At 39.0% G+C, this 11,968-nt stretch overlaps 1 protein-coding gene across 1 annotated transcript in view; it reads right to left on the bottom strand.

Moving 5' to 3' along the window:
• The window catches only part of L3MBTL2 (L3MBTL histone methyl-lysine binding protein 2), a 45,656-nt gene that overhangs the window by 17,880 nt on the left and 15,808 nt on the right, over nucleotides 1-11,968 (bottom strand). The window contains exons 6-10 of the mRNA XM_015813598.2: nucleotides 10,881-10,998; nucleotides 5,600-5,734; nucleotides 4,621-4,709; nucleotides 1,649-1,880; nucleotides 1,195-1,271 (exon numbers count right to left, since the gene is read on the bottom strand). Coding sequence (XP_015669084.2) covers nucleotides 1,195-1,271; nucleotides 1,649-1,880; nucleotides 4,621-4,709; nucleotides 5,600-5,734; nucleotides 10,881-10,998 — 651 coding nt within the window. The remainder of the gene's footprint in view (nucleotides 1-1,194; nucleotides 1,272-1,648; nucleotides 1,881-4,620; nucleotides 4,710-5,599; nucleotides 5,735-10,880; nucleotides 10,999-11,968) is intronic.

Here is an 11,968-nt window from a genome sequence, read left to right as displayed (position 1 = left end):
GGGAAGGCTTCTTGAGGAGGGGCCTCACAACGGCCTCCTTTAAGGCCGCAGGGAAGACACCCTCCTGCAAAGAAGCGTTAATAATTCCCTGGAACCAGGCTCGTGTACCCTCCCGAGCTGCCAGTACCAGCCAGGAGGGACACGGATCTAATAAACATGTGGTTGCATTCAGCCTCCCCAAGACCTTGTCCACGTCCTCTAACTACATTTTCTCCTGATATCCCAAACCATGTTGGATTATTCTGGCTCTGGCTAATGAGAATTTCAACAACATGTCAAGATGGTTTTTTTCATACCCTAAATAGTATGCCAGGAACTGCAAAAGTGAGGGAAGAATTATATAAAGTTATTTTAATAATGGGTGGGGAGGAAAATGAAATATCAGTGAATTATTATTTTTTACAATTAATATAAACATTTAACACATAATATGATCTCATGTCCTTATAGTCTTTTTACAACCCTGTAATCCCTTAATTCAGGGTAGAGTCATGGATGGAGATGAGCGTTTACTGGCCAGATGCCCTCCCTGACACCACATGGAGTTCGCGGCAGATTTTTTCTTCTTCTTTGTGCCCTAAGAGAGAAACATTTGCTGCTACCTAGGACTGAACTCTCAACCTTCCAAGTGGGAGGCGGGCGTCTTCACCACTAGGCCACCATGCCACTCCGTGATCTCATCTACTTATATCTCAATTCATTCCCAGATTTAAAACAAGTTACACATGAGCAGAATAGCTACTTTGTCCTCTCTCTCTACTCAAATATGGGGGAAGGTGGAAAGAAGCATGATGGCATGAAGATTTGAAGATGATGGGAAAATAATCAGCTGGCAGAAGGGTGTAGAGGGTTGCAGTTGACCTCGCAGGCCACGCTCAGGTCTGGGAGAAGCAGGGGAAGGCTGGCTTAGTCTTAGAATGCTTCTTTTTTTAATCACTAAAAACCAGTTCTGTATCTCTGGAAAAAAAGTATTCTGTTTAATTCTTCCCTTTAGTTCCCAGAGATTCATTTCTTTACTCTAAATCAGTCAAATACTTACACTGTGTTTCTCGGACATTACCAAATCCATCTCCCTGTACTGCATAAGAAAAAATTCAATAGTTTCACAGAATATATCCAAACTACATTTTTTTTTTACCCCTTTTAGTCAACTTTGTCCTACGGGACAGCACTATGAACCAGACTTATTCCTACCTTTTTGAAGAGATATGGAACAGCATCACAATAGATTTTCCGGAAGGTAGGATGGGTTGCCATATCATTATTCTTTTCTTCCACCAGGAAAGACATATAAAGACAGCAGTGAGAACTGGGGGAGGGGTTTTTTCTAGCTATTCATAATCTTTAAAAGGGAAAAATAGTACAGTACTATGGGATATTAGCAACCTCAAATGTTATCTAATTTCCAAAATAATGCAATAAAGGTTTATGTATACATACATATAAACCTTAGCTGCATATAATATTTATTTAATCCATTTATAATAAGAAATACATGTATACAAAAAGTTCAAAAGAAAGAGAGCAAATTAGGCTAAGTGTATTCTAGTGCAATTGTTTCTAACTATTGCTGATCTATGAGAGTTCTTTACAATATCCAGTGAGTCAAAGTAAATGATTGTTGTTTGCCTCCAATATGAAACCTCACCTGTTTTTTTTATGCTATGACCAACCCTTCTGGACCAGCCTACAGGATGGATTAGAGGGCTCCACATATGGCACCAGAAATCATCATCGCTGTCTCCATCCTCATAGAGAAGCCTCAACCGGCCACCAATTACAGTATCCACAATGGCCATTCGTGTTTGGGATATGCAGGCCTTGTTCACTACTTCTACCCTCATGCCTTGCCGGAAAGGATACTTCATGTTCTCCGTCATCTGAGTATAAACCAGAAAGTGGACATTGAGGTGATGATCAATTGCTTTACTTGGGAAATTAAAACATTTAACCATAACTCCAGAGCCACAATTGAGGTTTTAAAAATTAATTTTTATTAAGGGAGTTAAAGCCCCATGACTCTGCAAAAAGGAAATGCTGGCACATTACTATATCCCAGAACCAAGATCTAACCTAGAGATCTAACCTAGACATTACAAAAAATACATATTGTGAAGCTGTCCCTCCATCTTATATGTCTTCAAAGTAAACACAAAGGGAAGTGATCTGGAACAGAATCACTGTATGAGGAAAATAGAAAACTTAAATCTTTCCCTTGGCCTTATGGGTTAGCCATTCTTTTTCAGCTGCAGTTATTTAAAAACAAAATAGCAGAAGGAAAGAAAATGTTATTAACTAATGGGAATGAAAGTGGAATTAAAGTTTCTCCTTCCTGTTCAGGACCAGGTCACAGTATAATCTGAAAAAGTAAATGCAGATGGGTAGCAGCATTATTCATATTTAATGGATTGTGTTCTTTAGTAATATCCTGCAAATCAGGAAGTGCTGCAACAACTATCATGAGTTCCTTAAGTGATCTAATGCCAGCTGGTTTCACCATGTCTGCACTGAATTGAGATGATGGGATAATAATGACTTGTAGCATTTCATTACTTTATATTATTAGAAAAAAATAACTTTTTTTTGTAAAATATACTTTCACAAGATATAAGCAGGAAAAAATCAGCAAATTCAGAAGGTTTCATATCTTTGAATAGTGGAGTTTAAAGCAAGGTAGCAAAATGACAGAGCTTTTGTTACAGTGACCATATATCATTTATTATAAACAATAATCCTTCATTTCAGAAATCTGGTTTCCAGGTTTATTTTTCAAAAACTCACTTTTATGCTTTATTTTGATCATTTAACATTTACTGTACAAATGGTACAACTTGATGCATACAGTCTTTCACACTGATGTGAAAATATGGAAACCGAGTTGTCTTTTTAAAATACATTTACATAAGTATTTTAAAATATTTAAAATATTTTTATTAGAATGTGTGTTTTTGTAAATTTTTTCTTGAATTTTGCTCTTGAATTTTCATTTGTAAAACAAAATTATAAACATAAAAATTATATATATTTTTTATCCTTATGAACCTCTTTCAAATTTCCCTTTTCAGATTCTGTCTTTACTTTGTCCAAGAAAATATAGTCATTGTAGTTGCACTATATTAGAGATAGTCGACTTATGACCACAATTTGGACTGGAATTTCAGACACTAAGTGATGTGGTTATAAAGTGAAGTGTCACATAATTTCATTGCTTAGTGACTGCAATCCTGTCTCTCTCAAGAATTACAGGCCATTAAGTGAATGCCCACCCCAATCCAATATATTCCGGATTTGGTCACTGCCAGATCTGATCCAGCTCCCCCCACCTGCATATCTCCTCCCCATCTATGCACTCTTGGCCACCCTGCATCTTGCCTTGAGGACTGGCAAATCTCAGAAAGCAGCAGCATTCACTCAAGCCTTAGCATTCCTTCTCTCCCCCATCCCATGTCAGCATTTGCTCCTCAGCTGCCTTCTCATACCTTTCTTTAAGGACTGAAGACTTAGGTTCAAATATTTAATCAGTCCTAAAGCATAAACTTAAACTTTTCTGGCAAACGGAGCCTTTAAAGCTGTGCTGTCTTTGTAAACCTGCATTATCTTCAGAACGGCTTCAAAAAGATACTACAGCTTGCTTTGGAAGCTGTTCTCTGCTGTCCTCTAAGCCGGTGCCCTTTTTCAAAGGCTTTCTGAAGATAGAGCATGTTTACAAGCCTGCCACAACTTGCTCTGGAAACTTAATTGTGCTATCTTCAGAAAGTTTTGAAAAGACACCACAGCTTGCTTTGGATGTCTTTTTGATGGTGTTCTGAAGATAGCATAGGTTTACCAAACTGCTGCAGCTTGCATTGGAAGTTGTTCTCTGCTGTCCTCCAAGCAGTGTCCTTTTTTGAAGGCCAGGGCTTGAGCAAATGCTGCCCCTTGTTGAGGCTTGCCACCCTGTAAGGCAGGATGCAGAGTGGTCAAAAGTGCATGGGGGGGGGGAATAGGCAGGTGGGGGGAGTTGCAGTGCTCCTACGGTCATAAGTGCAGGCAGTATGATGGAATGCAGTGGGTTGGATTTGCAAGAGGGAGGGGTGCATTCCAGAGAAGAGACAACTCAGTTCAGATAGCTTGTGTGAGAGAAAGAGAGTGAGAATAGCCCGTCTCTAATGGTTTCCATAGGATTTGCTTCATGTAGGTAGTAGTCTGCTTCGGTTTGGCAAAATTCTGTCTATGTTGCACTGTAACTGCTATAACTTTGGGAACTGGTCATAAATTCATTTTTTCATAATTGTTGTAATTTCAACAGTCAATGAACAAATAGTCACAAATCAAGGATTATCTGTATTCAGTTAGTTAGAGTGCATGAACTTCAGAGATTAAAGACATGTTTTAACTAGGAGATGCATAAGGTATTTATAAAATTTTTCATTATGATATGCTATTCTTAAATAGAGTTAAAATACATACTACATTAGACTGAATTTTTTTCACCACTATGTTGGTGATAAATCCTCTGTCCAAGTATTCTATGCAGCATTAATTCTGGAAATTAAGTCACTTGCCACTTATACCCGATTTGAATGAGCTACTGAAAAACTAAATTAGTTTGAATAATTTTGCTAGAGTTCCCATCCTCACCTTTAAGTGGAAATCAACTGGGATTGTTCGAGCCCCCACCAATTTTTTCATAAGGTACCCTCTCCAGTTTGTAAACTTTGAATGGATAGCTGTATAGAAAGATTGAAGAAAGTCAGGGTAGTATGCCTTTTGTATCTATGGATCTATGTTATATTTGCCCTGCTGAACATTTTTCTGGAATCAGTGCAGATTCCCTTGAATAGGGGTCTAAACAATGATTAAGCATCAACATCTTGCTGCAATGAATATATACTCAATTTTCCAACAATGGTATTATCTCTCTAAATAGGTAGCTGTTTCAATGAAGTACAATCTTCATATATACTGTATTGCAAAGTATTATATACTGTCTCTTTTTCCCCACTGTGCTAGTTAAGCAGAAAAGAGGGCCAATGAAGTCTGATCTAGCCCAAGGAGGTGCTGCAAAAAATTGTATATATATTTGTTAGAATTTTCACAACACATAAGAGGGATTAAAGTATCAAGGCAAATGTTAGCAGTATTATTATATTGTCTGATGATCAAATCGCAAATAAATCAACCTTCTTAAACTCACTGCTTTCCAAATGTGCTGAATTACATATCCAGGCACAATTAAGTTGTTGTTCAACATATTCAGAAATCACTCTCAAATGACTCTAAAAATGAAAATGGAACAGTATTGTAAAAATAGAGATTGTCAGTTAAAACAAATAATTATGAAAAAGTATTAAAAAAAGTTTTGGGGAAAAAATTTAAGTGTACAGGTCAAGAAAATTTCCATGCCATCTATACAACCTCCATACCCATTTCTTGTCTCTCCCTTAAATTCTCTAGATCACATGCAACTTAAATATTCTATTCTGATGCTTTCGACTTGCCTAATTTGTTCCACAGCAGTGTAATCACTAGCATACATGCACATAAATTAAATTAAGAGAAGAAAAGGAAATTGTGAGTTGTAAAGTTCTACAACTTGACCAAGATTTAAAATACTTACTTTGGGGTGGCACCAGAATTTTGCTGTTAATGGCACACCAACCAATTGGATGCACTTCCATAGTACCTAAGTTGACCCAGAAGTCACGACTGGAATCATTTTCAAAGCCTTCATAACGCAGCAGTGCCTTGTAACCTGCCAAAATGGATGTTTTGAAGACAGGAACAGAACAATCTCCATCCCCACAAGTACAGATTTTGGGGGAGATTCCTGGGCAGATCTGGGATTCTGAGGAATTACTAGTAAGAAAATACTGGTGTAGGCTTTCATGGCTAGCATCTGTTGGATAGTGTTGGGCTTCAAGGTTTAGTGACCATGGTCTAGAGAACAGACATTTCTGACATTTTGCTGGCAAATGTGGCTGGTTATGCAAACCACTTTGGCTCTAAAAATGTCAGCCACACTTGCTGGAAAAAAATCAGGAAATTTATTTTCTAGACCACAATCACTAAACCTTGAAGCCTAACACTGCCTATGAGGAACAAAATGTCAAAATGTCTATTATAAAGATCTAGATATTCACATTAAAGAGGCTGACAAATGGGTTGGTCCAGAAATTACATGTAGTCCTCAACTTATAACAGTTCATTTAGTGATCAATCAAAGTTACAACAGCACTGAAAAAGTGACTTATGACCGTTTTTCACACTTACAAGCACTGCAGCATCCCCATGGTCACATGATCAAAATTAGGATGCTTGGCAAAGGTTCATATATATGACTGTTGCAGTGTCCTGGGGTCATGCAATTACCTTTTGTGACTTTCTGACAAATAAAGTCAATGGTTGTTAAGCCAGATTCACTTAACAACCATGTTACTAACTTAACAACTGCAGTGATTCACTTAAAAATTGTGGCAAGAAAGGTGATATAATGGGGCAAAAATCACTTAAAAATGTCTTGCTTAGCAACAGAAATTTTGGGGTCAATTGTGGTTGTTCCTGCATTAATATTTTCCCAAATCTATTCTAGCATATGAAAATCTTTGCATACATATATGCAGGCATCATATGCCTTTATATATATCTCTCTTTCCCTATCTCAAAATGTTCCACATTCATCAATGATTGCAGAACCAAGGTGGGATTTTTTTTACCTCTTTTGCTGTAAGAAAAGGATACTTTTCTTCTCCCCTGCCCCCAAAATAATAAAATTATTTATTTATTTGCTCCTAGAACCAGTAAAGCAGAATAACTGTAGTTCTTTCATGACTTCATGACTTTGATCTCACTCCCTCTACTTGTGTAAGAGCCGTGGTGGCGCAGTGGTTAGAATGTACTGCAGGCAAACTCACTGCTCACTCCAGGAGTTTGATCCTGAGAGGCTCAAGGTTGACTCAGCCTTCCATTCTCCCAAGGTTGATAAAATGAGGACCCAGATTTTGGGGGGCAATATGCTTAGAAAGGGCTGTAAAGTGCTATAGCTATTCTTCAGATAGGTAAGAGATTCACTGAAGCCACAAAGCATATTTTAAGTATAATTTGCTTCCTTGACAGAATAGTCAGCTGCTGCCTTAGGAACATGTAATCAGTAGCAATAATGGACCAAAATAAAATTGTAGAATTGTTACAATTACAACCTGTCACAAGTAAGGTAGAAGGTGAAGTTTTGAGAGTACATTGGCTGGCTAATGAGGGCACATTGGGGCCTATAGATATTGTCCTGCCAATCTAACTATCATTAAGTCTTAAACAATGATAATTTATCTTAACAGTTCCACCAGTAGTTCCTCTAGATCTACTTCCATTCATTCAGGTTGTATGGACCATTAGATCACAGAGCTTCCACCAGTTATGGAAGCAATTCTATATCTAATGAACTTTGTCATTTGAAACACACTTGATGAACTGAAATGCAACATTTTTTACAGTTTTCTTGTATCCAATCACCAATGCTAGCTTCACTATTCAATCTGAAATTCTGATAGGTAAAGATTATGAGATGACACTTCAGTACTGTTTTTTAATTCTTAGTTAACTGCCTCCTGCTAAAGGCTCTGAAGTCGGAACCATGGGAAAGTTCATCATTTCCTTGTCAAGCTTCAACTATGGAATATATTTTGAACCTGATGGTATAAGGCAATTTCATAATACATAATACATACCAGAGAATGTACAAAGTTTCTGGCTGAGGGACTGTTTCAGAATTGTGTGAATTCTTTCTTTTTCAAGATCAGCACAGGTTAATTGGGCATTTCTTAGAAGTCCTGATTTTTTAAAATTTGGGATAGGGATATGAACGCAGAGGTTAGATCAGATCTAGTATGACTGGATAAAAATTGTGGATGCGCAGATTTCTGATTCCCATCTTGAAACCAAGACAGCTCTCTCTTTCTCTCTCTCTCTCTCTCTCTCTCGCACGCACACACACACACACACACACACACAAACAAACAAAGAAAAGTCATTGATGGAAGACTGAGGTTCTGATGGCAGCATCCCAGTTTCTAGAAAGGCGGCTCCTACATTTCATTTAGCAGGTTATCATTCCAAGAAAAAGGGAAAAACATTCCTTGGAAAGGGTCTATTTTTAAACCAAGGTGTGAGAATGAATGAAAAGTAGAGAAGGGAACCAGGGGATCAGCCATATTGGACCTAATTCTCACTAACAGAGATGAAATGATAGAAGGTGATCATGCAATATTGCAATTCAACATTATGCAAGCATAAGCAATAGAATACAGTCAAACTAGAGTTTCTGATTTTAAGAGAGCTAATTTCAATAAACTTAGAGAGAGCTTGGGAAGGATTCCATGGATGAGAATCCTCAAGAGGAAAATAACTCAAGAAGCTTGGGAAATTTTGAAAAGTGAGATTATAAAAGCCCAGTCTAGCACAATACCAATGAAGAAGAAAAATAACAGCTCTCAAAAGAAACCAGCGTGGCTGCACAAAGAACTCTCTGATAAACTGAAAGATAAAAAGGACAAGTATAAAAAGTGGAAAGAGGGGCACCTAACTAAGGCAGAATATCAGCAAATAGCCTGAGCCTGCAAAGATGAAGTGAGGAAAGCTATGGCTCAAAATGAACTAAGGCTTGTGACAAAAGTCAAAAATAACAAAAAAAAAGCTTCTTTCAACATGTAAAAAACAAGAAAAAAGTTAAGGAAATGATTGGTCCATTAGTGGGAGAAAGTGGCAAGAAGATGACAAACAACAGGGAGAAAGCAGAACTACTTAACTTGTTTTTTGCACCCGTCTTTACAACAAAGAGAAAAAACAGTCCAACCTATCAAAAACAGTACCGTAAAAAACAGATTAGAAACACAAGTTAAAATAGGCAAGAAAATGGCAAGAGAGCACCTGTTCACCCTAGACGAGTTCAAATCACCAGGACCAGATGGATTACACCCCAAGGTTCTGAAGGAACTGGCAGATGTGATCTCAGAACCACTGAACTATATCTTTCAAAGATTCTGGAGCACTAGGGAACTACCAGAGGACTGGAAAAGAGCTGATGTAGTTCCCATCTTCAAAAAAGGGAAAAAAATGGATCCAGGAAACTACAGACCTATCAGCCTGAACTCAATACCTGGGAAGATTCTGGAAAAGATAATCAAGCAATGAATCAGCGAACACCTAGAGGCAAACAAAGTCATTACCAAAAGCCAACATGGGTTTGCCAAAAACAGGTCATGCCAGACAAATCTTATTGCATTCTTTGACCAGGTGACAAAATTAGTGGACCACAGGAATGCTGTGGATATAATTTACTTGGACTTCAATAAGGCATTTGATAAAGTAGACCACAATCTACTACTTGGTAAGATAGAAAAATATGGGTTAGATAGCATCACCACCAGATGGATTCGTAGCTGGCTGACCAGCCGTACTCAGCATGTGGTCCTCAATGGAACTGCATCTACATGGAGGGAAGTGTGTAGTGGGGTGCCCCATGGCTCTGTTCTGGGCCCAATGCTCTTCAACATCTTCATCAATGATTTGAATGAGGGGATAGATGGGGAACTCATCAAATTTGCAGACAACACCAAGCTGGCAGGAATAGCCAACACTCCAAAAGATAGGCTTAAGATACAGAAGGATCTTGACTGACTTGAACATTGGACCCTATCTAACAAAATGAAATTCAGTGGTGAAAAAAGTAAGGTTCTACATTTAGGCAAGGAAAACCAAATGTACAGGTATAGTATAGGGGGTACCTTGCTCAATAGTAGTAACTGTGAGAGGGATCTCGGAGTCCTAGTGGACAATCACTTAAATATGAGCCAGGAGTGTGCTGCAGATGCCAAAAAAGCCAACACAGTGCTAGGCTGCATTAACAGAGGGATAGAATCAAGATCACGTGAAGTGTTAATATCACTTTACAATGCCTTGGTAAGGCCACACTTGAAATACTGCATCCTGTTTTGGTCACCACAATGTAAAAAAGATGTTGAGACTCTAGAAAGAGTTCAGAGAAGAGCAACAAAGAGATTAGGGGACTGGAGGCTAAAACATATAAGGAATGGTTGCTGGAATTGGGTATATAAGTTTAATGAAGAGAAGGATGAGGGGTGACATGATAGCAGTGTTCCCATATCTCAGGGGTTGCCACAAAGAAGAGGGAGTCAAGCTATTCTCCAAAGCGCCTGAAGGCAGGACAAGAAGCAACGGATGGAAACTAACCAAAGAAAGAAGCAACCTAGAACTAAGGAGAAATTTCCTGACAATTAGAACAATTAATCAGTGGAACAACCTGCCTCCAGAAGTTCTGAGTGCTCCAACACGGGAAGTTTTTAAGAAGAGACTGGACAGCTATTTGTCTGAAATGGTATAGGGTTTCCTGCCTGAGCAGGGGGTTGGACTAGATGATCTCCAAGGTACCTTTCAACATCATCATCATCATCATTATTATTAATATGTATGTGTGTGTATCAAATACAAAAGACTGTGTTTGTGGTAGAAGTATAAGTATTTATAACATTTATATAGCTGCTCATCTTATAATCATAATCTGGAATGTTAACTTGTCTAAGTTGATCATCTGGCAGATATCAATAGATGTGTTGGTTAGATAGTGTCAGGAAAACATACAGTCGAAGAAAGCCACTTAGGCCATCATATCTAATTACCTACCAAGTGTAGGAAGCTAAAACAAAGAATTTGCAATATGTATTGTTTCCAACTTGAATATATCTAATGAAGTCAAGGCACCACTTCTGGGTAACTAATTTAACACTTTTATCTTGTTTATATCAACTCTTTGGACAGAAGTAGTACACATTTTTTTAAAAATAAAGAAAATTCATAGTCTGTTCTGTGTTCCTCCTCAAGGGATCTACCTGCAATCTTAACAACAGAAGCAATCCAATACACACGACTGGGAAGCACGGCATCACTGTTCAATACTTCAACCTTCAGCCCTTTTATCACATCTTCCCATTGATCATAAAGGGGAACCTGCAAGAAAAATGGGAGTGGGAGCAAGATAAGATAACTGAGGGCAAAGCAGGGAAGACAAAAAAAATATCGGCGGTATGTATGTATGTATAATTGTGTTTGTATATATGTTTGTGTATGCATAAGTAATGTAATGTAATATGTATCTCAGATATCCATTTTTCCCCATGTCCCATAGCTACACATACCAGGATTTCACTGCTTGGCAAATACACCTTTGTTTCCCCATCCTTGCTCTAGTCTAGAGCAGACATGTCAAACACAAGGCCCGTGGGCCGGATGCGGCCCAGGGAGGGCCCAGATTTGGCCCACGGGGCTGTCCCAGAAATGGCAAGAGATCGGCCCCCACTGCCCCAGCCCTGGCCCACCGCAACCCAGCTGGGTGCCTTGGAGCACCCGCAGGAAAGAACGAAGAACGTGGCGTGCAGCAGCAGCAGCTCATTTGCTTTAGCCCGCCCCTCCCCTCCCAGCTTAACCCCGTCAGGCCCGGTCAGGAGTGGAAGAGGAGGAGGCTGAGGAAGCCGAGGTGTTACAAAAAAGGAGAGCTTCCCCCATTCTTCCATCCCTTCTCTTTTTTTTTAACTTCTTCCCACTCCGTTCAGGTGCAGCTGAGGAAAAGGACGAGGAGGAGAAAACAGGAAGGGTTTGTGTGTGTGTGTGTGTGTGTGTGTGTGTGTGTGTGTGTGCAAGAGAGACAGAGACAGAGAGAGAGAGAGAGAGACAGGAGGGGAGGAGGAAGCCGAGGTTTTACAAAAAAGGAGAACTTCCACCTTTCTCCCCCTTCCTCTTTTTTATTAACCTGTGTGTGTGTGTGGTGTTTGTGTGTGTGTGTGTGTGTGATAGAGAGAGAGAGAGATTGAGCCAGCAGGGAGTTGCAGAGTAAGCAAACTTACAAAAAGGGGATCTCTCTCTCTCTCTCTGTCTCTCATACACATACATTTGTTTCTTCTGCCTAATTTATTAAATCAAC

The sequence above is a fragment of the Protobothrops mucrosquamatus genome, unplaced genomic scaffold (genome assembly GCF_001527695.2).
Source record: "Protobothrops mucrosquamatus isolate PMUCROS unplaced genomic scaffold, P.Mucros_1.0 scaffold173, whole genome shotgun sequence".
Taxonomy (NCBI): domain Eukaryota; kingdom Metazoa; phylum Chordata; class Lepidosauria; order Squamata; family Viperidae; genus Protobothrops; species Protobothrops mucrosquamatus.
Note: the sequence above shows the minus strand (reverse complement) of the source record. Positions and strands in the feature narration are given on the sequence as shown.